At 38.3% G+C, this 26,572-nt stretch overlaps 1 protein-coding gene across 7 annotated transcripts in view; it reads right to left on the minus strand.

Moving 5' to 3' along the window:
* Ccdc85a (coiled-coil domain containing 85A) overlaps nucleotides 1–26,572 on the minus strand; it is a 177,682-nt gene that overhangs the window by 34,678 nt on the left and 116,432 nt on the right. For 5 of the 7 annotated variants that reach the window (XM_005385767.2, XM_005385766.2, XM_005385764.2 and 2 more), the window contains exon 3: nucleotides 3,221–3,297. The exons of the other annotated variants lie outside the window; for them this stretch is intronic. In XM_005385767.2, coding sequence (XP_005385824.1) covers nucleotides 3,221–3,297 — 77 coding nt within the window. The remainder of the gene's footprint in view (nucleotides 1–3,220; nucleotides 3,298–26,572) is intronic. 7 annotated transcript variants of the gene reach the window in all.

Below are 26,572 nucleotides of genomic sequence, written 5' to 3' on the forward strand. Positions count from 1 at the left end.
TTTTGGTCTTTTTGAGGCAGGGTCTCGCTATGCAGTTCAGGCTGGCCTTGAGTTCACTTTGTAGCCCAGGCTGGTTTCGAACTCATGATGATCCTCCTGCCTCAGCCTCCTGAGTGCTGGGATTACAGATGTGTGCCACCACGCCCGGCCACCCAACTTTTAAAAAGGTATTTCACTTTCAAATAATAATATTCTCATAAGTAATACTAAAATAATATTTTATAAAAATAATAAGATTATTTCTACCTTAGAATATGGCTGTAATGTCATGTCTGCAAGCTAGATGTAAAGTACAGCTCGACAGCCTTGTAGGCTACTGCAGTCATGACAACAGACCAAGAAATTCTTCACTCACTGAAGATAATTCTGCATTTACCTCTTACTTCCTATGGGCTACTCTTTCCTATTGCACAGAACCAGCTGGATCTTTACGACCTTCCCCTATTCCCAAACAGTCCACAACTGTGAAACTGGACCACTTTTCATAGGAATAAGCATGGATCCACCTGGACCCTTACACCTGGACCTTTCTTCACAAAATTTACAAATTTTGTCATTTACAAATAAACAAATTAGTCCTTTGCCCTTTGACCAGAAAGAATCTCAAACATTATACCCATCATGTGTATCTTTAAATATGTATATTGCTAAAGGAAAGTTGTGATTTTTCTATCATTACACACAGTTTGATATGAAGAATAAAAGTAAGTATTAAAAATGAGATTTCTTCCTGCAGGTCAATGCTTTACATAAGTAGCCTATGTACTTAAGTAACACACAATTTTCATTAGGGGTTCATATCACATCAAATTTGCATCTAATCGAAATGAAAGAGCTCGATTTACTAAACCTCGGTAAAGAATCTGGCCACAGCTACGAAAGGTATTTGACAGATTTGTGATTCTTATGTCAGCTACACCCTTATTTCTGTTTATCCAAAGACAAATGGACATACTTTTATAAACTTAAGAATTAACCATCTCCTAATTAAAGAAGTGGCAGGTTTTTATAACTAAAACTCAAATTAGTCTCAATTGTTGAGATTAATTTATGCAGGAATGTCAGCATTTCCTTTGAACTGACCTTGCAAATCAGCTAACATCATGCAGTCAGAAACAGTTTCTGCAAGGAAATCTCATCAGACATATCTGTAATCGTGCCAGCATTTCAGAATAAATGGTAAATGCCTGGTGTTCTCCAGACCAACTCTCACCCTTCCATGAGGATTCTCTTCACAAGACTCTCCCTCTCCAAGACCCTTTTATTTTGTTAAATCCTGATGCTCATCTACCATCAGTGCCCATGACAGTTTGTACGTACAGAAGTAATAACTAGCAGTTCTGTTATCTCCACTTTAGCTGTAGATCAAGGCAATAATCTCTGACATAAAATTTAACAAAAATATTTTTTAAACTGAGATCTATTATATTTTTTATGTATGTCCAGTAATGTATTTTAAACAATGGATTTTCTTTACATTACAGTACTTTAACATGGAACTAGCCATATAAATCTAAAATACTGTTTTCTTATTTTTAACACCTCTGAAATCAGCAAAAATCTGACATAACTGGAAACATCTTTTTTCTTTTGTAATGATACATAATATATTGTATCCCTCACACAAGTAGCACCTTAGATTGTCTTTCCTAGCTATTTCTCAGAGGAAAAGAAAACAAAAAAAAGACAACATTCCTGACAGAAAAATAGCAACACATTTAAAAGCACACATGGAACATTTTAATGTAGAAGCTGATTAATTTCCCCTACTCTCAACTATGAAGGAAGATGTATTTCAATATACACATATATATCACATATATCAGAGGCCTTTTCTGACTTTCCTTTAACAATTTTAATAGTAACTTGTACAGATTTTTAAAAATCAATCTTGAAATTGTTTTCACATTTGTTGCACCTCTTTTTAAATAAGGTAGCCAATAAGCTGGCATTTTAGGGTTTGATGCAAGCCTCAGTTCCACTCCAAGGAGACTAAAAATTATTCACTACTTTTTTTCTATTTTTTACATTCTCAGTTGCCTGAAAAATAGTATAAATATATATAATAAACCATATTTTTTAGCTTTTAAACAAGAAGTTAGATGTTTTCATTCAAGAATCCTATGTTTTCATTCAAGAATCTGTCATTATAAATTGTAACACACATACAGTGAGAGAAGGAAGAGAAGTAGATCCATTAATCTCATGGTTTTTATTTGGCCAACTGAAGAAAGAGAAAAGCATTCTTCCACACAGTACATGATATCCCAAACCGTCATTAATGAGCAAAAAGATCTTAAAAACAAGACTAAAAAGAATTAGAATATATTTCCAAAGAGTCTTTGAAGAAATATTTAAACTTCTCTTGAAACATAAATGCATTCACCTTTTATTTAAACTATTGTTTACTAGTTATTTGAGCAGTAATTTTCCTTTAGACACTTACAAAAGAATGCAGAAAGAAGGCTAGTAATTAATTGCTTAGAAAACTCCATTTTATAAAATCTTAAAATGCATTACTGTCTTCATGCCTGTAATGGAAACTAACCTAGAATCAGTGGATTCCTGCAACTTCTCAATAAATTATTCTCTGAAAACCACCCCCTCAGAAGACTAACATCGTTTGTGTTAATTTAACAATCCCTGGAAATAGTTTTGTTTGTGAAATATATGGCAACACATTAAACATACCGGAAAAAAATACCACTTTACACTCATCAGAGAAAAGGAAATAGGGTCCCCAAGTAAAAACACAATTACTAACATTGCTTTGTTGTACAACAAGAATTCAATTACATGACAAAAAGCTTTAGAAAGTACTAATTTAATTAAGATATGAAACCTTTAATATAACTATAGATTTGCTTAGCTCATGGATTAGAAAAGTTTGGATTTGAATGAGTCCCTTCCTTATCTACAAACTATAGGCATAATGCGTAGTAATAGTATCAAAGTGTCTTTATTTTCCATTTAATCTTTCTTCCTCCTCTTAAAATTAGTTCACATTCTTATTTCAGATATCCATAACCTTTAGCATACCTCTTAGAAATCTATATAATATGATGACCATCATGGAACATAATCACACTCTACAAAATGAATGGCTATTTACAGAATGATTTCTAGCACTCATAGGAGAACGTGTAATTGAGACTTTAAATTTCAAATAACTACAACTCAAAGGACACTGACTGACTGTGAGCCTCTGGAAGTCACCCACCTGGGGCAGCATGCGATTTTCTTCCTCCAGCTGTCTTACTCTTGCCTCCAGCTGCCTAACATAGGACAAGGTTGATTCTAAAATTAAAAAGAAAGAACTCACATTATCCACACAGATTTTGCTTGTTGCACTGTCAGGATATCTTTTGGCTTATTTGTTCAAGTCAAACTAAGCAACTACTTTGCCTATTACTTGTTTTAAAGAAAGAAAAAAGATTCTCCCCAGAGAAACAAGAACTGAAGCCACTGAAACTGTAAGCAGTTTTGGAAAATTATACAGTAATAAGAAGCATTAGAGAAATTTCCAGATGAGATTTCAGGCTTTTACACACTGACCAGCCCTCACCCATTGGGCATCTCACAGACACTCATCCCTGCTTTCTCATTTGTGCACTTTGCACTTTCAATTTGTTCCACACTCCAGACTTTTCTGGAATGTTCTCTATAACCAAATTAAACTCTGAGGCCATTTAAAAATAAGAGGAGACAGCCCAATATCTAGTTCCCTTCACTTTTCTAATGAACATTTCAAGTTTTAAGAGCAGTATTTGTTCTTCTCACAAATCGATACATACTAACTCCGGCATTCAGAAAACAGTAATGACAGCGTTAAATATTTAGATTTTCCACTGGATTTTGCCTGAGTGTGACAGAGACCCAGGTCTGTCCCCAAGGTTTAAGTAAGCCAGGGCAAATGCACGGAAACTGATTACTGTTTTCAATTCTTCACAAATTTAAATGATCAAAGGTCAGAATCAGCATCTTTCCCAGTTTCTGTATCCTTCTGTCTGAAGAAAAGGCTGCAGGTAGAAGAAAGAGTTTCATTATGGAGAACAATCTGACAGTAACTCATCTTCATTAAAGTGAACATATGTCAGTGTATCACATAATAACATAGTTACAAGTCATTCATTTCAAGTGTAATAAAAGGCACATTGGAAAAGAATCCCACCAGAGTGTATTTCCATAGCTAATATTAAAGCAGCAAAACCTCTCAGAGTTCATGTCCTCTGGCCTCAAAATCACAAATAGCAAAAGAAAAGATAGTAGTACATTCAGGAGGCAAGTGTTTGGGCCTCCAGGAATCTGGAGTTATGATACTGATGCAGCTTTAATACCCTGATCTGAAATTAATCATGGAAATTCTTTCCTTACTTTTTTATACAGGAGTTGCCTATTTTAACTGAATTCCTTTTTGTGTGTGACTTCCGAAGCAACAACTTCCAAAGCAACAAGCTAACATTTTATTTTCATATAAGAAGTGCCAGCCTTTATTGCACAAACGCAACAATTAAGCTCATTCCTGCTATAAACAAAGCATGCATATTTGACAGAGATTTGCAAAACGCACCCACTGTGGCTGTAACATGCAGACACATGGACTCATACTGACGGAGAAGGTAAGCCTTGTGCATTCTTCACATAATACAGAAACATAAAGAGATGTATTTTTATTTTATCTTAATGAAATGGTTGCTGCTTTATGGAATTTTCCAAATGGAGAAAAAGCAAGCATACAGCATAAATGAATACCAAATTATTGATTTCATGAGTGTGCTTTACTCTACCAAATGAATAGGTGATTTGTAGATCATGAAGATGTGAACGTAGATTGCCTGATCTTCACAACTTTGCAAGCCCAGGTCTCTCTGCTAGAAAAACAACAACTTGCTAAGAACCATCCAAGTGAAAAATTCATCGGCAATACTTTCTTCAAACCATGAAAAAAAGAAACTTTTCTCCTTCATTTACGATTTACAGCTTAGCTTTATGGGCCCTACAAAACATTATCACCAAGGCTGTGATTCTTCAATCAGTGGGGAAGACTATACAGAGAGATTCAGGCAATATGTGAAAAAAAGCCACTGAATAGTCTTCCTTTAATTGAGTAGCTAACTTTAGTTACTTTAATCAATTTCTCTATCTTAAATCTTTGCAGCTTTTATATTTGGTATTTTCACTAAGTCTCCACTTAAATAATGAAAGTATTATATATGTCAGTTCAAAAAAAAGGGAGGCAAATTCCAAAGTTTGAAAAACACTCTCTAACCCCCAATTTTAATGTTAATTATAATGATCAAGTTCAAATTTTATTCCAAAGCATTTATGTAAACGTAAACTGGGACAGAAAGAGATAGGGACTATTTTTAAAAAGTCAAAATAATTTATAAAATTAGCTTTACAGTGAAGGCAAAAGTAAAGAACATTTGAGTTCCTCCCTTTAAAAAACATTTATCCTTTTACTGCTTTGTGTGAGGCACTGTTCTAGGGTTGAAAGGAAAAGAAGGCCAGTTATTGTCAACTCTTAAATTTCTCAGTATACAAAGTCCCTTTTAGGACCATAAACTCAAGTGCTGGGTTCCAGATGCCCCTCTTAATTGCTCCAGGCTCAGTACTCATGTTGCAATAGCTGTATTACTTAACGATTAATGAATACCCTAGATGAAAAAACTTTCCCTGGAGGGCAGAAACAGGAAGAATAGCTGACTGCATGCCTAAATCAGAGTACTCATGAGATTCACTGTTTTATTCACTAAGAGAATGATCGCAGTACCCTGCAATGGGAGTAGAGGAGGAAAACACTTTGCTGAAACATGCTGTGAGATCAGCATAGGCCCGTGAGTCTGTAAATGAAGAGGTACTGTATTGTTCAGCCCTTGGGATTTCAAGGTTGATTTTTTACTGCATAATAGGCCAGATGAGCCTGACTAGTAGTACATTAAGCAATACTGGAAAAGAAAATTATATATAAACTTCTTTTTAAAATAAAAGGAAGATTATTAGAAACTCCACACTTTTAAATTAAGCCACCTTCTGCTACTAGTTTGGTCACTAGAAAAGAAAAGAAATAGGGTCCCCTGGGCATTGGAATATCTGGCCATGTCTGCTGCAGTGCCTTCCCCTCCTGCTCTGTCCTTTAATTTCCTGTCTCAAAGATGACAAAAGGAGCTGCTGTACACTGACCTAAGAGACATGTCTGACGAAAATTGGAGATTTTTTACCTCAAAATGATAAAGAGAAAACTGCATTACAATGTGCTTTAATTTGAAGTGACCATGGTGTTTTATACCAAGGACTGACAGCTTCATAAAACTGTGATTTTGGGATACCATTTTGAATTTGAGAATTCTGAGAATGAAGCTGTAAAAAAACATAAAATAGACAAATATTGTGTTATAAACTCTAAGAATGACCCTATATTTAAGACACCTGCAACAAAGGGAAGGAAATATAATGGAGAATATAAAACCAGTAAGGCACTATGAAAATCAGTACTAAATCATGTGAGTAAAGAACGATCAACATGGACTTAAATTCTTATAAATGGATCAACAGAATTAGGATAAGCCAGACACATATACAGCCACAGAGTGGACAGGGCCAGAAGCCAAAAGTAAACCTTTTGTAAACAAAGGGAGGAATCACATGGCAGAAGAGCAGAGACCTGCTGGGGAGGAGAAGGACCAACACCAGGCTATGTTTTACCATCAAGAATCCGGAAAACCCAGCATCAGCTCATAGTAATCCAGGTAATATTTGCTTCTAATCTCTGCAAAAGATGTTTATTTTCCTGCAATTCTGGGAAACCTATAAACACATAGTGTCACTATTACATGATACATCAACTTGAATAGCAGCTAGAATTAAGAAAGGCCTAGCAGCTCAGTACAGTAGAGCTCTGGGTGTGTCTGTGGATGAATAAAATATAGGCCAGCCACTGGAGGGGCTTGGACAGAGTAACAAAAGAAAGAAGAACGAAAGGTTCTCATTTCTAAAGAGCTCTGGCTGTTGCCATTGCCTTTGTACATCTGTCTCTGATTTCTTCACCCTTCCAGTGCAAACTCCCGCTGGGGACTTTATGGTGAGCTTCCAGACCTTCGTCCTAGGACTGGTGCCACATCCTGGATCCCTCCTATTTTGTGGCTTCCATCTTCTTGGGCTCAGCCACTACTGGATCCTCAGGCTCTCCAGCACAAAGGTGGCCATAGGAAGTCTCCTATCTCTAATCCTGTAAGCCTATCTCATAAATCTCCTTGCATAGTATGCACATATTTTCTGTTGATTTTGTTCCCTTAGAGAATTCTAATTGATACACCTTACATCAGAAAAGATAAAGCAAATTATATGGATGTTAAAGTCAAGTGACATTCTCAAGATGTTCTCTGGGTAAACATCTGAAACTTTCTAAGCAGAAACCATTTCTCTTCATGTATCTCGTGTTTCTCTGAACTTTCATGTAAAAGTTCACACTATCTCCTACAATAGAACAAGTGTCATAAACATGCATAAGAATCCCAGTGTCTTCTAATTGACTCCAATTTTAAAGGTAGAATGTATATAAGAGGTTTTCTACCCCATCCTCTCCCTCAACCCTCTGACTAGTTTTGCACGTAAGAGAATTAAAGCCTAGAGAGCAGTGAGCTTGGCCTCCAACCCTAAGGATTAGTTCAATATATCCAAAATATTTTGTTTCACTGCCAAGACACCACAAGTAATTCCTATCTCTACACAGATAGTTAAATATTAAGTTCCTTTTCCTTCCTGACTTTCGATATTCTTGATGGATTAACCTTTGCAATAACTAGTAGATTTTTTCCTTGGAACATATCTTTGACTCAATTTCACTTCAATTCACCTCAAACGTATTCAATCATGTAGAAGAGCTTGATTTTTTTTCCTCTTCTAGTTTGAAACTACTCTGATCAAAACACAAAGTTCTTTATACCACCTTTGGTTTTCTAAAGCAGTATTTCTCTCCCTATGGAAACATCCATTATGAAATCACTCATGGGGGCTGGGGATTTAGCTCAGCGGCAAAAGCGCCTGCCTGGCAAGCGCAAGGTCGTGAGTTCGGTTCCCGGTACCGGAGAAAAACCAAAAAAAAAAAAAAAAAAAAAGAAATCACTCATGAATTACTCTGATTTTTGTACACAAAAGATTTACCATTGGAAGTTAACTGTCTAAGGCTTGTAAAAATTCTGAGTAGTTTTGATTAAATAAACCACTGTGGTATCTCCAAAACATTAGGTCAGAAAATAAAATCTAGATATATTCCATTGTAATGCAAACTATAACACTTATAAGAATGTAAATGAGGAAGGCCATGGTGGCCATGGATCCATAGAAGTTAGCTTTTCTGTGGCTAAGGGAAAGCAATGGTTGAAATGTTTGTTCCTTCCAAAACTCATGTTGGAAATTATCATAATGTTATTAAGAGGTGAGACTTTACAGAGATTCATCCGTGAGGGCTAACTCTCTATGAGTGAGACTGGTGCTTCTCTAAAAAGGGGATGCCTGGCCCACTGTCACCTTCCTGCCCTATAGCCATGGAATGACACAAGATGGTCCTTTCCAGAAGCTGCTTCCTCAATCTTGGTCTCTGAAAGTATGAGCCAGTAACTTCTGTTCATTATAATGACCCAGTCTCTGGAACGCTTCCACAGCAGTATAGAACGGACTGGGAAGGCCTAGCTCAACAAGAGATACCAAAGCCACATGATTTCCAGTTTATAAGAAATCTCTTCAATAAATTCCAAGATCAAAAGCCATGACCGGTACTAGTTCCATATTAATCCCTGTATTCACAGGCTTTTACACATTCCTAAGGAAATTAGCTCAGAACTTTATATTTAAAACATCATTATGTTTTAACAAAAATAGTATTGCTTTCTTCCTTCAGTTAGCAAAGATCAGCCTCCTACTTAGAATTCGTATTAGTTCCAGAAGTATAAGTTATTATATTTCTCACTATAATTTGATGGCTTTCTTATTTAAAAAAATCTTGCTGGAATCAGCATTTTAAAATTTGCCTGGACACTTAATTCACTGCCTTATTGGCAGAGATAGGATTTTTTAATGAGCTTTAATTACCCTAAATAAGTAAAAACTAGTATCAGGTTTTTCTCTAATCCCCCACCTATGAAGCAAATGCCACTCCTCTGAGACTTCTCTCTGTGCCAACGTGAGGTAGATATGAGATGGTTAATTCTATCCCTCTCCTCTCTGAAGAAACCTGTTCAGTTTCTCACTGACCTAGATTTTTCCAGCTTCTGTCCATACCTTCCTTTAGCCAGAAATCTTTTCCCATTCCACTCTGCCTAGACAAATGCTCCCTGTTCTTCTATTCATAGAATGAAAAACATCTTTCTAATATGTAGAATTGCCGAAGATTGGGACATACTTCTATGTACAGTAATGCACTCCACGTTAGACATGTTCAGAGGAAGCTCAATGAGACGCTGCAGAGATTTCTGTCTGTGAGCACTGTTGGGCAAGTCCTTTTAAGTCTTAGGATCAATAATTCTACAAGTCTATGTTTTTCCCACTCCAAAGTCTCTTTGAGTTTTCCTTTTTATCATTTGCCAATAAATCCTACACTTAGTGCTTTGTGATTTCTTTATAGTCTCATAGTATTATTTCCAATATTTGTCAAAATATGCTACATGAAAATATTCTCCCAGCCCCAACACACTGATAGTGGTGGTCCCTGAAGACGTTCATGTATACTTGATGATATGCTTTGATATTAAAATATCATTTTTTGTTTGTTTGTTTTCCAGTACCGGGAATCGAACTCATGACCTTGCACTTGCCAGGCAGGCACTGTGCCAAGGACCTAAATCCCCAGCCCCCTAAAATATCATTCAATAATTATTACAGGCTTCAAGCCAGAGGCTCTCCTAGGTACTGGATATACAACAGCAAGAATGATGAGATCTCAGTGTCATGGAACACACATTCCAGCAGGGAAAACAGACAATGAAATAAATCAGTTAAATAAACTGTCATATGAAGATGAAATGTACAATAAAGACAAAACAGAGTGCCAGGACGGAGCGATATGGGGAAGGCAGCAGGGCCTGAGAAGAGCTTTCCGAAACTATGACTTGCAAAACATTGAGTGCACAAAGACCTTGGACAGGAGTTATTAAGGCAAAGGAAAAGCAGTGTTCAGCCCTGGCTATGAATATCCACATTCTGGAACCCAGTCATAACGGGAGAAGTGACAGCAGCTTGAGATCAGAATATGTTTTGTAACCTCCTTCAAAACCTTGTGCTCTTTGTTAGCTGTTTACACTCAGACCCAGTTGACTATTAGGCTTTCCTTTAATCAAAAACCTTGGTATTATCTACGGTTCTTCCTTCTCACACTCTACTTCCCATCCACTGGGACATTCTGTTGACTCTACCTCCAAGTATTCTGGGATCCGTACTTCACAAGAGCAGGACCAGTATGTAAATCCCACAAGACAGAGCTCTCCTAGGCGTCCCTGCTTCCACTCTTGCCTTCTCCTCCCCTAGATTAAACTATGCATAATCTATTTTGAATCCATTGCAGCCAGAGCACTCTTTCTGAAGTGCTAAATCTGATTACATCTTTCTTCACATAAAACCCAAAGTCCTTAAAAAGCCCAGCAGACCCTCCACCATCTGACCACGTTACCCTTCCAACTCTGTGCCATCGGCTGCTCTGCTGCAGCTACAGGACCTCCTCTCTGTTCCTGGACCTGCAGGCATGCTCCCGCCTGGGGATCTGGCTGTACCTGCCCCCCTTTCTGCCCCCCTTTCTGACATGCTCTTCTGGCAGACAGCAGTCGCCCTTCTCAGGTTCTACAAGTCAGTGTGAAGCTCAGCTTCTCAGTGTGATTCAACCCGTCCTCTTCATTTGCCCAGGCTGCTATCACTCCCACCCCCCACTCCTAATCTCCTTGACCCAACTGTACTTTAGTCCCAATGCTTTATCACCTCCTATCATGTAAATCAGCTTGTTGTAAGTCCTGTCTACTGCATGCATCAAGGTCATCTCTCCCTAGCGGAATGTAGATTCCACAGGACGCGTCAGGACAGTGAGCCTGTCAGACCTCCAGTGATACCAGCCCGCCGTGGCACACATGCCATGGGTTCACCACCGCTGTGTCAGAGGTCTCTGTCTGTTGTGTCGAGTGACTCAGTTCCAGGGTTTAGAACAGTCCATGGCACAACAGAATTTCACAGAATGAACAAATCAACCACTTACACAGACAGTACCTTGAAAGTAAATTATTTCATAATGCAATTCAATGCTTTCTGGTCATTTCAGGCAAGACAGAATTTATATTTAAATACAGCCTAATACTAGTTCTAATGTGTTATTTGAAAATCATTCTATGGAACATTTAACTTTCAATGGAAACTTTGAACAGGTTTTCAAATTATGTCAGATCTAACCATTTGTGGGAAATTATGATAAGAAAATCTGAAATGTGTTCTCATCACGCTCAAAGTACATGGTTGTGGGTCGGGGGACTGAGTGCTAGGGGAGAGAGTTATGCTACAGTTGAATGTTTGTGTCTCTACCAAAATTTATGTTGAAACCTAACCCCCACAAAGATGGTAATAAGAGGTGGGGCCTGTGAGAGGTTATTAAACCATGAAGGTATGGGAGGAGTATTCTCACCACACAGGTTTGAGGGAGCCCTTTTGCCTTTTTACCATGCAAGGATAAATGACAGTGCCACCTGTGAGGCATGCGACCTTATGAGACATCAAGTCTGGTGGTGGTTTCATGAGAAACCTCCTACCCTCCAGAACTGTGAGCAATAAATTTCTATTGTTAAAAATTACCCAGCCTAAGGCATTTTGTCACAGCAGGACAAAAGAAGGAAGACAGGGCAGGGGGCGTAGAGAGATGTGGACAGAGAACTGGGAAAGAGTGAGAAATAACTATCTGTACCACTAAAGACTTAGAATACAATAGAAATACACTTCATCCGCAAATCTGCTTACGTCATTTTTACCAGTATCCCAGAAGGAATTTCAACTTCACCTGCCCCTTCTCCTCCCCGCAGTCCTTCCCGTGAGTCCTGCTAAAGGAGGAAACAAGCCCAGCTGTGGGCCCCACATGGGGCAGGTGCGGGTGGGGAGAGCGAGGGGCTGTGACTGTCAGACAGCAGCCTGAGGAGAGCTGTGAGCAGTGGTCTATATCCAACAAGGGCATCTTTCTGCGAGAAGACAGAAATCTGTCATTTCAACAGAAAAGAAAAATGGAGCAATGTGCTGTTTTATTTATCTTAATTAGGATGAAGGCTGGAAAAAACTAAATCATTTTCCAAAAATGGTTCTGACAAAAAAATCATGAGTATTATTCTTCTATTGCCATGTAAGTGCTATATTTTCTAAAATAGTGCAGATTTTGTTTTCACTTGCTATTTTCTATAATGAATTTGTTATTTTCTATAATAGTCAACGGAGCTATAGAACAGGTTTTACACATAAATCAATTTAGAAATCAGAAAAAAATCAGTCTATCTCCTAAATTTTGTACCAGAAAATAATTACCATTCAAATTTCTCTGGTCTCAAATGAATATTTTAGCGGGGGCATTTTGTTGCGTACTTGCTATCTTGTTGGTCTGATCCTTGATGCTATGGATTCAATGTGTCCCCCAAATTTCATGTGTAGGAAACTTAATCCCTGCAGTCATATAGTAATGGTGTATGGGGCAGGCGGAACCGCTGGGATGTGACTGGGCAGAACTCTCATTCATCAGCTGATGGGTTACTGAGAGAAAGGCTTAATCATAAAAGCAAGCACTCTGTGGCATGCTTGCTCTGTCTCACTGTTGCAGAAGGTAATACATCTTACCTTCCATAGCATGGTGTAGCAAGAAGGTCGCCATCAGAAGTCAAGTAGATGCCAGCACCTGACTTTTGGACTTGCCACTCTCCATCACCAGAAACAAATTTCTTTTATAAATTACCCAGATTCCAGCATTCTGTTACAGAACAGAACATGGGCTAAGGACACTGCGAATCGGTACCTCATTGCTACGGATTCCATTTCTTTGTCCATATAAATCAAATTCTCCAATTGGCAAAGTCTTGCTACGTGGTTCTTTTTCCACGATTCCTATGACCATCGTAGTGCTAGGTGCTAACACTGTTCAGTAACTAATTGTTGGGTGAATGCATGTCCTCCTGATTCTGTTTCCCACAGTTGTGTGTTCACGGGAACAATTTGAAGCAGTTAACTCAAAATATAGTTCCACTTTAAAACCCACAATAACAAGCACGCTCACGGAGTATGGCTTAAAGCAGCTTTTTTATGTTTTAAAACTGCACTCACTATTACTCTTCTCTTTGAAAACGTCAATCCTACAAAGGAGGTAGCAGGTAAATAACAATAAATTGGACTAAAGAACTTTTAACTACATACATGGAAGCCGTTTCAAACTCTGAAGAGCTATTCAGTACAAGTACCACTTTCAATGTTACGCAGGTTAAAATGTGTCTTACTTTCCTGTTATGCTGCTGCTGTTATTGTCATTTCCCAGAGAAAATAGCTGCTTTTTCCCAATGCCAGAGGATAAAAATGGGTGTCATTCTAATAAATGAAACACTTTTCTTTAATGTCAGTGCCCCTTTGAAAGCGCATCTCGCTGGTATTGTCAATAAACATACACGGTAAGATATAAATTTTCAAAAGGCAGATAACCTATAAAAATGTTACTGTGTTTCAGCATAATTAATGTACCTTTTTTTATAGTTAGATGTTTTAAACACCTACATCTGCTTTTTTATGGCCATTATACTTTTGAGAAAAATAAAAATAATTTTTATCAAATTGTACATCAAACCATTATTAATTTGAACTCCAATTTGAAATTTTAAAGAATTTTATCAAGATTAGCCTATGCATACTCTCTGCATTAGTTGTGAAATAATAGCAAAACAGAGTAATGCAAAAAATTCCCTTCTATAAGGAAAACAATGTTTTTGCAACATTTTAGCAAGATTTATCTTACATGAAGTGATTTTTTCAAATTATCTAGTTAGTTTAGATAAACTAAATCGGAAAGACCTCATTCTTTGGATTGTTTTGTTACATTAGCTGTTTCAAAATATTTATTGACAAGTTCTTTATACCCACTAAGAGACATTATGTTAATTACTTACTGTGTTCTATGTGCTCTTTGTGTGCTACAAACACTTCACTCACAATAATCAGGGTTCTTCCTCCTCAAGGAATATTCTTGTAGGGAAAACAGACAGGCACACGCACACATAACACACACACATAGATGAGCGCACATACCCCTGTATACAACACCTCTACTTCAGCGTATATCTACTTCATCAGAGATGATCTGAATATACAACTCCAGGCATGAAAGTAAATATCTGGGAGTGAACTTTCCAAGCAGCAAGAACAAAACTTGAGCAGTCTCTAAGATGGTAATAAGCCTGAGCCATTTAAAGTATATAAAAAAGGCTAGCATGATTTAAATGAGTTACTGCAAAAATCAAAAAAATCAAAAAATTATGAAAGAACTACATTGTCTAAGCACCTTATCTGACAATAGTATCATAAGCATGCTTAAAATATCAGCGTTATTTTACTGCCATTAATAGAATGGAAACAAATAAATCTCAAAAGTTCTGTTACATACAGTCCGCAGAAGCTCCTGAGTATGTTCCGGCTCTCCTTCACGTCTTTTAGTTTTACCCACACTTCAAACTGCTGCAGGTGACAGGAGGAAGTTCTGGCCAGAAAATCTCTGCGGACCTTGGAAGTCGCTTGGGCTCTTTAGTCTCACAGAGATTCTATCATTTTGTCTTCAGTGAACAGTCAGCAGGCCACAGCTGAGCAGTCAATTTGGTCACACAGACAAATCATGTGACACAAATACTGTCATGGCAAAAATTTTAACTTGATATCATGTACCAATCATTCTACTAAGAAGGCACATGCATTTGTCCCATGTATTAATGCATTTGATTTTCACTACAAAACTAAGAGGCAAGTGTTACCATTCCCATCTTACAAATGAAAGAGCTAAGGGCTTGAGATGTTAAGTAATGTCTCAAAACTCACAAAGCCAGGCTACAACTCGAACTCAACCTAAGATCTGTCCCAGCAAAGCCCAGGACCACAGCATTTCACATACCCCTTACTGCAGAGATTCAGAATAGAGGCCAAAGTAAGCAATCATCACCACACTGAGCATCGCTAATAGCTTACTTGATTTAAAGACTGTATTTGAACACCACACCATCATTCAGCTGGCACACTTCTGGGCGCCACGCAAACTGCACTTCCCCTAAAAGCCAGTCACTGTGTTATCTTGGCATGTCTTAAGTCAGTGCAAGTGAAGGCAAGTTTCACAGCCAACAAAGACCAGGCCACCCCAGAACAAATGCCTGGATCTGCTAAGACACTGGCAGGCATCATACATACAATGTAATCTGTGTAAATTTGCACAAACTTCTCACAACTCCATTCTCAAAACTTCACAGGCTTAGAATAAAACAAAGGACATCAGCAAACGGTGATTTCTACTGCCTTGTTCCCATATTTTAGTTTTCAAAAGAGCTGCTTTCTGAGATCTCTGGTTATACTTCTAGACAATTACAGAACCCAATGGAATACTCATACTTAAGGTATGTGATTGACATTATTCCTGGGTGACAACAAAGTAAAATTTTATGCACACCACCTAACAGAAATAATCAAGGGCTCTTGGACAGAAGTTGATTTTTCTCCCAAATCAAATCTCAGTGCACTATTTTTAAAGTAGTTATCCTTGCCCATAAAATCCTGTGAACTCTGAAATATGTGTCAGTGTTCATAATACCTCAGAAACTGAAGTAAATGTAATGAAATTATGTGCCTAACGTAACTATAATCTTCATATAATGGTTTGTTAAGCTAAACACAATTCCACAGCCTGGAATTACACACATAACAACCAACAGGACATTTTAAATTCATTTTGGCAAAAAAATGAATTCTGTTAAATTTGTTCTGCTTATTCAAAATTTTCAGACTGATTTTATAATACCTTAAAAATGTTGTAGTCTATAAAATGGTATTCTTGAGTCAATTATTTTTACTCACTCTCACAAAATGAACACTACTCTCACTTCCAAAGCATGTAGAAATGAAAATTTTTAAGTTTCCATTTGAGCCATCTTTTTTCTGTGAGTCTGTCTAAAGGAAACTTTACGTTACAAATAAAAATTTATAAATCAGAAAGTAATAGAACAGACTATGAAATTCTGAAACAGCCTCTGCGCCCCATATCACATGGGGAAAACTGTATTCTTTATTGCTGTCAACTCAAATATGACACCAATGTTAAAACCCAAGTAGTTGTTAAAGCATTTTCTGCCTGTTCAACATGAAAATACTAACACTGAGCATCTTAAGAGTTTAAAATGTCTTTTGAAAAATTTCAGACTATGAGGATGAAAGAAAACACAAGACCAAATGTACAATAGATGTTGTGAAATAGGAAGAAAATGCTCCAATGGGAAGGGGAGTTAGGGAGAGAAAGAGGGAAAGGAAGGGAAAAGAACAAAAAGAATAGAAGGGAAATATGGAAGGAAAGCTTTGTAAATAAGGAGAGGAAGAGGAATTGAAGGGAGGGGAGAGGATTGGGCAAAAAGAAGATATATCACATACAGGTACAAATTACCTGTGATGAATGTTATCATTATGCATATCTAAAAATGCACCAGTAAAAGTCACTATAAATAAATAAATAAATAAATAAATACTACATTAGCAATAATTTTTTTAAAAAAGAAAGAAAACACAATGGTGCCAAATGCCAGCACTCTGGGAGGCTGAGACAGGAAGATTCCAGCCTGGGGCAACTTGGTGACTTAGTGTAAGATCCTATCTCAAAGTAAATTTTAAAAAAGGAGACCAGGGATGTAACTAAGTGTGAATGTCAAGGTAAATGCTCCAATACAAAAAAAGACACGAAACACAAAACCAGTTTACATTATGAAATAAATATTATTGTAAATAAAGTAAGTATAAGCGCAAATAAGGTCAGAGGGAAAACACTTGACTTTAGGATTTATTAAGGTTTTTTTAAAAAGTTCTCTGGTCCCATAGGATTTGAGTGAGGCATTCTAATTAAAAAATAATAATAATTAAATGATTCTGATACACTTGGGAAAATTCCATTGTTATCTCAGGGCATACTGCACAAAAGGAGGCTGGTCAGAGGGCTGTCTCTTGCCTTATTTCTTTAACTAATTATTAACAGTATACTCTCCTGGCTCCTCAGGGAATATACAGCAGTCGGGAGCATTGCTTCTGTAGAAAGAAAACTGTGAGTCTGTTTTTCCCTTGAGAATAAACATAGACATACAAGACTTTAGAAAAATCCCAGGAAGGAAGGAGTCTGTGGGTAGAATTCCCTGAAGTTCACCTTTCTCCTCTGCTGGCAGCTCCATTTCCTGTCAGTACCAACAGCCCAAGTGAGGCTTCAGTGAGAGGCTACAAGCTGAACTCACTCACCGAGACAGGCTTCTTCTATCACCCAGGAATGGAGCAAGACACACTGTTTTTAATTTGCAGTCTGTCCTTAGGAAATACCCAGGAGCACTAAGATAGAATAAAACAATAGTCTGTGTAAATTCAAATCCACAGAAAATGATGGGCATTCATTACCTTTTCCAAGGTATATATGTATCCATAAATGATAACCTTAATGATCTACAGATCAATCATGTCAGTCCAAATAACAATTCACTTGAAATTTGTCCTAGTTGTTGTCTATGCGGGGTGACCAAAAAGTCAATGTACACAAAACACCAACTCTCACACACTATCACTCTGTCAAGCTAGAAATGTACTTCATAACACATATGGAGAAAAACAAATTCCTCGTAAGGGCTACATAATAATTCTGGAAACAAGAGCTACTCAATTTGTGCTAACAAGATTCACTTGGGCTTTTTGTATACAGGGGTTCAAAAAATACTTATTTTGTGATCACCACCAACATTGCTTACATGGTAAATTTTTAGGGATGAAATATAATTTTAGAAGCCCAGCTGGTCCTTTACATAACCCTAGAGAAGGTTCTGCTTCAGTAAGGAATACCCCAAAAGGGTACACCTGGAACGTTTTCAAACCCTCAAGGTCAGAAACCTCCTCCTCCTATCTTCTGTCCACTTGGACCTAAGCGTGAAAATGCCACTACATAGCACCAAAGTTAAACCCAGAATATCTCTGGAGCTAGCTCAGGCTCCCTCACTCTGGCTAATGCAGCCCCCAGCTTTTGTAGTTTCACAGGCAAAATGCCGCAGATCTGAGAGTTCTGTGGGCCAGGGGCCTCACTTATGCTGCTACATGCATACAGCACAGCTGAACTCACACATTCAGCATAACTACAGAGTCACTTGTGAGAAACTGTTTATTTTACTGCCTTTTCCATATATTTTATTTCATTTTAACAATATCTGAAGAAAGCATGGCACACTTTTATACTTTAAAAAAAGCATTTTCTATGAATTAATGGGCTCTTTGTAAAATTTGTTCAGATGCTTAAAAAGTACTCTATCAATATTTCCCTATGGTGCTCTAGGAACCAGCCCCGGGGAGACATGCACCTGGGATCTGGTGTAGACCAGTACGTAAAGCCATCAGTGCTGGAGAGAGATTACCTGGGCTTGAGTTCTGCTGCTACAATCTACACTACTGCTTTGAAGGAGTCATTAAAATCCTGTGCTGTTTCCCCATAGGTAAAATGAATCAATAACAGTACTTACCTCAGTTATAGGAATTGAGTTACTATGCATAAATCACCTCACACAATGCCTGGCATACAGTCAGTCCAAGATACTTATTCTTGTCTGCATCCATTATAACATTACCTGAAGTTCTGATATCACCACCCGCATCTCTTGCCCTCTCTAGAAGGCTGTGTGCTTCCACTCCACCTTCTCAGTCCTGTACCTTGAGGGCTGACAGGACTCGGCTCAACTTCTGCACACAATCTCCCACCCACTGCAGCCACACTATCTTCAGCCTGCCTTCCTGCCCTGTTTGTTCCTGAGCTCTCCGGGCCTAACACCAACAAGAAACAGCAGCTTTCACTGAGGCAGGAAGCGCTGAATGTAAGCAACGGGAAACTGTGCAAGGGGTGTATATTTATTTATTCTACAAAGCATGAATGTTCTAGACACTGGGATACAACACTAGAAAACAAAGAAATGGATAACAGATAAGAAACAAGAAAATAAACAAATGAAGTGAGTTTATATATGTCAAGTGCTAAGAAAGAATGACTAGATGGCCTCTCTGAAGAACAGGCATGCAACTGATAGTGCATAAGTGGAGGCAAACCAGTGTGAGAATACAAGCATTCTGACTGACTAGTCCAGAATAAGGGCTAGGCCCTCAAGGATGAATTTAGCATGGTAGAGAAACAGAGATGGGCTGGAGCCTCATGAATAAGGTTATGAGATAAACAGACAAGGTCACACAAGGTCTGAAAGGACACACAATACAATATTTTGAGAGTAAAATTATGAAAAAGACTGTTCACTAAGCAGGAAGTTCTGTACCTGTGTCAAAGCAGCTCAGTTATTACAGTTGTGTGATTTTCCTCCAGCGCTAAAACTCCATAAATCTCTATAGGAAATGATATACCGATAGGTAGATCGGACAGAGTATACTGAGGTTGATCACTGAGATCACTAAACAAAAATGGTAGGTATTTCAGTAGCTGACATGCGCAGCAGGCATCTGCCTTCACTGCATGAAAAAAGATGGACTGGCTCTTAGGCACTAGTAATCCTGTTAGAGAGTAAAGCAATCGTGGCTAATACCCACCCAACTTCACACTGATAAAAGATTGACTTTAAGATATAGGTGATACAGATAGAGAAAGCAGGAAATAAAGATTACAGAACATCAAACATTCAGAAATGACTTGGAGCCTAAAAAGCTAGTTTTAATTCCTTTTTCTGAATTTAAATTCCAAAGATTATTTGAAAACATAAGTCAAAATACACTTGCAAGAGGCTTTAAGATAGACACTTTTTAAAAGTCCTTCCTGAAAAACACATTTCCAATTATGAACACAACTCAGTATTTCAGGTAAAATTTCCCTTTAATGAGAAAAGAGAAGAGTCTGGAGATGATGATCTGGGCTGCTTGGTAAGTATTTAATTTCCCACTTAGCTCTGCTAGACAGAAAGACAATCTCAATTCAAATATTAATATTTATAAAAAATGATATAATGTTTCCTTTAGAAAAAGAGATTTTGGGAAAATGTTGCACTGGCGATGCCAGTTTAAACTTCTGTACCATATTCAGTGTAGGCGTGCTCTTTAGTACCTCCAATCAACATGGAATTTATTTTGTGAAAATATCTTTACAGATAAATTACTTCAATGGATGGCTAGGAAACCATAGCAACTATATATTTTAATTAAAGTGTGCTGCTTGAAAGAAAAATCTCAAATAATTGGTGCCTACAAATCTTTGCTGAATTGGCTTAACTATGAGAAAGATGGGCTTTTAATAACAGGCAGAGGAAACTCTTCCAATTTTACCATCTTCCATTTATACAGGTTTCTCTTATGAGATAACTCAAGATAATATTTTCCAATATTTGAAGCTAAAACTGTCCTATTAATAGAAAGGCCACTTGAATACAATAGAAAAAATTATAACTGGTACAGGAACATTTTTCCAACCACGTTAAGACACATGAAAAAGAAAAGGACATTTTAAAAACCTCTGTGACAACTATTATTAGTACTTTTAATTGAATTGAATGTCAGTGACATCTGTTTACCATAGAAGAGTGACACTTTGTGAATAACTGCTTGCAACAGAAGCTGGAATCCTCAACCACACAGGTATTCAAACATTTATTGACAGTCAACATCTCTGTATTGAAATAAAAACCATCAGAGTGTACCTAACAGAATGTCCCCTTAAGACACAATGTCTTTGTACATTTTGTTTGATCCTCACAATAGTACTGGCTCTATTCAGAAGTTAAGGTAGATGCGATCCATTAAAGCAACTATTTCCAAATCAAACACCACAGTCATGAGTGCGCCAGTAAACCCAATGGCTTCCGCACAGTGGGCCGCTGAGGTTCATCAGCAGTTGGCTCCATTTTATAAATGACAACAAAGCTAACAGTGAAATGCAGAGGAGTCACTGGGTAATTTCCTCCGCTTCCTCCTCTTCCTCCGCTTAACAGGCCAAAGGCTCCTTGTGTGACTCCTCAAACTTAAACTTGGGCTTAAACATAACTAAAATTTTGAGCTTAAAGAGAACATCAACAAAATATGATACAACCCAGATAGGAACAGGTCAGTTTTGTCCCTGCTGTCTAGGACTAGGCTATAAGAGAACCAGCTAAAACAACAGTGTCCTATTAGAGATTAATGGTTATCCAAACCAAATTTGACCCTATGAGGGATGATTCCAAATGAAAACTGCCAAAATGTATGCAGATTTTATAATCATTAGCCGTTAACCAATCTAAACCTCTAAGTTCTTTTAGCAAATTTAGTTCAGAGTCCATGCAGCTGGCCCCTTGAGTTGGCCAACACAATTTCACCAAGCTTGCAAAGTCTAGATCTGAACCTAAGTAAGGCAACTGGGATCAGTTGTATCTTTTGTTTTTGTTTTTACTGTACAGTATTAATAAACATTCATTCTCATATTCACAGGACCTATACACCTACTTGCCATCTCAATGAGGGATGTATTATGCCCGTTGATGTGCACTGCCTAACACCACAGCAGAGTTTCAGTTATATTCTATTTGAAGAGGTTTGATTTACTTGTGCTTTTGTCCCTCCAAACATTACCCTTTTTCTCTGCAAAATTTGCAGATCCCACCTGTCTTTCAAGAGTTGGCCCTATGTACCCTTCCATCTTGCCAGACTCTCCCTTAACTGCATAGGGTCTTTCCCATCTTGGAATTCATACTACACTTTCTTCAGGTCAATGAAATAGTACATAGCTTGACACTGAATTCCATTCTAATTTATTCCACGTTGTACTGTTACCTCCTCAGTTGCACGTACTTCTTCAGAGCAGGAATTTTGTATGTAGGTGTTATAAATTGTGTAAGTACTTTCTATCAGAGTAACATATTCAGTCTTCAAATCATTACCATAGCTTGACTCAATCACTACGATATGGAACAGTTACTTTGATTTTCAACAACTCTATTCTATGAAATTTCCTCACTCCAAAAAGGCTATCTGGAGAGAAAAAAGGCAAGCTGTTCTTGAGTTATTTATGTAACATGTAGGCTAATAAAACAATATTTTTCCCATTCTTGATTACCAAATGTTTAGACAGATTGTATTTAAGAAATTACCTCAGCCAACCCCATGGGAGGTAGGATGAGTGGGCAGTATTCCAAGTTGATCTGTAAGTCAGTTGTTTGGAAAGAGAAAGCACGGTCTCCAGGCAGAAGTACTACTCTATGTGACTAAGTTTCCCAGAAGCCTGTGACATGACGCAAAGAGAGCTAAGAGGAAAAGAAGCTACAGTAAAGACACAGACGTAGATCTGAGAAGGTTGACTTTAACCCCAACTCCAAGGCTCTGGGAGGGGAAGGAGGAACAATAGCAGGGCTGACCCACACCCTTCCTCTGAGTGAGGATCTGGGAATCAGGGAGCAGAGCTCAGTGCCGGGAAACAGGAAACTCCAAACAGCAGTGCAGCCTCCTTTTCAAGAAGAAAGGGGAAAGGAAATACGAAGTTCAAGTTGTGGGAAGGGAAGGGACCCCTGTAGCTGTGTATCAGCAGCCTTATAAATGAATGGCAGATGTACTTGAGGATGCTCAAATGAGAAGCATCTCAGAAAACAGTAACTCCAGCCTCTCCCAAGTTGCATGCCTTCAAATTCTAGTTTCCCTCAGCAAATGAGCTGCTCTCAATGGAAAGAAATACTGCATGGTCAGTCAGTGTGAGAAATGCAAGGCTACATAAAATCCATCATGGATCATCACTAACTACTTTAAATTCATACTGATCATTGTGAATCTCAGCAAGGTCAGGGAAACGAATCCTATGCAGCACTTCCAAAACTACTTGAACATGTAATTCTTTATTCAAAGGACAACTCTTTGCAGGTTATAGGACAGAAAATCAAAGGATACAGGTTACATCGATCCAACCTCCTCATTTGTAAAATGAGAAAATTAAGACCTAGAGAAGCAAAATAGTTCTTAAAGATTTCACGGTTAATACATGTAAGAATAGAGGCTAAACTCAGAATTGTTTTATTTCAGCTCTTCCTCGCATGCACTATCACACATGTTATGATCCCTGCTCTGGCTTCAGGCACAGTTCCCTCAGGCACGCGTGCCTTTCCCCACTTCCTCACCTAAGAATCCTGAGACTACTTTATTTTATGCTACCACATCCAAGTACTCAAGTTCACACCAAATCTGCCCTTCACTGCCTATCTCTCATCTACTCTACATAAAATTAGACCCAACCTCAAAATCCAGCTCACTGGCATCTCTGCAGATTACCTGCTGCCACAGTTCCCATCATAACATAGCTGATCACCAGCCAAAACATCACCTGCTGCTGTTAAAGGACCACCTCAGTGTTAACTGCCTGCCTGCAGCAACACCATCTCCTATCACATGATCTCTCCACAGGCACCTCCAACTACCTGACTCCAACACCTCCCATAGCTTCTGGGAGGCCTAACCAAAGTCCCTGCCCTCCCTCATGTCCCAGCTCTGTTCCTTCTGCCGCCCACTGAGCTGTGTGTTGCCCCAGGCAACATCGTGTACCCGAGCTTGTAGGACAACCTTCTGCCACAGCAAGTATCCATGGCAACAAGATGGGGCTAGAAAATAGAATTAAAGTCCACAGCTAACTCCCCAAAGTTAGCTTAGCCAATAGAGGATTTATTAGTGCAGTGAACGTTTGGCAGGACCGAATATATTGTGTTCCAAATCCTCTGTTGTACCACGGTTTGCTGGGTAAGAAATAGCTTGAAGTAAGGGGCTGGGAAGGAGAAAGGACAGCCCAGGCTCGACTAGCCCAGAGGAAAAATGCTGCCCAGGGACTGAGACAAATGAGTATAGGACGCAAATCAGCATGTCAGTTCTCCTTCTCCCCACTTCAACTCAACGAAGTTTGTTAAGGCTTTGGTATGGCAGGTACTATAAGGATTATAAAGAAATCTGACCCACACAAGATTTGCAGGCTAGTTGGTAAAATAAAACTGTATAATAAAAATGTATAGAAGGATAAATATAATTTACAAACTATTAAGATAAAAATAGAAGACCGAGTTATCACAAAAAGGAACACGATTAACTGCCAACCAGATTATAGAAACAACAGTAGCTACGAATGTTCGGAACAATATGACAGTTCTTCACCTATGAACATAACAGAACACTCAGGATGCACAGGGCAACAGCGCCATCCCACTCATCCACCCTCCTCCAAAGGGCATGTTCAGACCTCACGCATGTGAGAATCAAATAAGATGGTGTGCCTGGAAGTAGAGAGTACTCTGCGAAGTTACTTATCATGCTTTTGTGTTTCAGGATCAACGTCTAGGCCAACAAGTCTATCCTTGCTATATATGACTCTAAAAATATTATATCAAATGAATTTCAGAACTCAGCTAATGTTCAGTTAATAATGTAAGATTTTCAAAATTAGAAGTGAATTCAATGGGCACAGTGAGCATTCACTAAATATCAAATGAATTACTGTTAAAATGGAAGTCCTGTATAGACATTTCCTTTTTGCCAAATTAAAATCCTTAAAATTACTGTGTACAGTAAACAATCATAAAGCAAATCATATTTTCCTACTTAACTACACAGCAACTGGGTGTTTGTTTCTAACCAAGGATTCAGTATTGCAGCTATCACAAACATGATATAAAATATCATAAAGGCAAAGATAAAATAATAAATCTTTATAATCATATAAAGTGATTACATTTTTCTTTGAATTCTATAATATGGACATTATACATGGTATACATTAATTACATGAAGGGCTCTAATGCATCATAAATTGAACCCACATCACAAAACACAACACTACTACATTATACATTCAAACCTAAACTACTGTAGTAGCTGTGGATAAAGCATTTAACACTCAACAATGATTTCTCACCTTTTTAACAATGTCACCAGACATGTAAACATAGCACAGAAAATTCTGATGTACATTCCCATTTCCTCCTGGTAAACACCCCTTAGAGCAAACGGAGGCATCCTAAATCTTTCCATCAAATGAAGTTGCCCTCAAAGAAGCGCTCCATGCATGTCTGTTATGGATAACAGCAACAGTCATGTTCCTTCATGCCAATCATCGTCCCTAAGTCACCATGAACTCAAAGCTCCTTTGGACATTTTCTCCCATCCGCTTTCTTTCAAAGCTGGACAGGCAGATATTCAACATCACATCGCACCAGCGTGAACAACAAAAAAGGGCCACTACTCTTCCCCCCATACTGCAGCCTCCACTGTGCCTGAACTCCTAGGTAATGCAACATTTCTCAAGTTTCAATGTGTGCTCAAATCACCCGTAGATCTTGTTCTACCATCAGTGTGGTTCAGCAGGTATATGCTGGAGAATGCAACCTTTTGAGAGACAAGGTATTAGAGAACCACGGATACCTGAGTCCCTGCCCCACACTGCCCCAGGTATGGCGCACTGAGCAAGTTACATAGCCTTCACAGCCGTTCACAACTGCGAAAGGGAAGAGATACTGCTGCACTCTGTAGTATTATATTCATTATTATCATGGCGATGCAGGGGTATTGAACCCAGGGCCTTGCACATGCTCTACTACTGAGCTATACTCTCAGCACTTTCATATCACAAAGATAAAAGGAACGTATGCAAAAGCTCTTAGCACCATGCCTGACACATAGTTAGATTCTCATTAGATGTTCCTTACTTTTTCTTCATTGCAAAGTCATTAAAAACAACAATCACAACAATTAACAGATCATTAGCTCAAGCTTTCAGAAACAGTTTCAAAACAACCCTCATCAGAATTGCTAAAAGCCAATAAAAGACAAAATCTTGTGCTTGAGATCCGATGGAAACTCAATTAGATGGGAGACAGAGACCAAAGGAATGGTGTAAATATGCAGTGAGAAAGACAGAGGAGGAAAACAGGAAGTAGTCAAAGAGGAAAGCTATCCCAAATGATTGATCACAGAATCTGAGGCATTAAAGTTCTTCTCTGTCTTGCCCACACAGACACGGTAGAGCATGCCTGTAATCTAAGCACTTGGGAGGCTGAAGCAGAGGATAACTGTGTGTTTGAGGCCAGCTTGGGCTCCATAGTGGGTTTGTGGCCAGGCTGAACTGCGTAGTGAAATGCTGTATCAAAAAAAAAGCTCTCAAGTTTCCCTCTCCCTCTCTCTCTCTCTCTCTCTCTCTCTCTCTCTCTCTCTCTCTCTCTCACACACACACACACACACACACACACAATGAGCATATAGGAATAGCAATATCCCTGGAAAGGTCTAAGAGTATCAAACTTATAAGAATTTTGTAAGGAAATAGTCACATTTTATACTTTCTCCC

This window comes from Chinchilla lanigera, unplaced genomic scaffold (assembly GCF_000276665.1).
Source record: "Chinchilla lanigera isolate Chin_1 unplaced genomic scaffold, ChiLan1.0 scaffold00023, whole genome shotgun sequence".
Classification (NCBI taxonomy): Eukaryota; Metazoa; Chordata; class Mammalia; order Rodentia; family Chinchillidae; genus Chinchilla; species Chinchilla lanigera.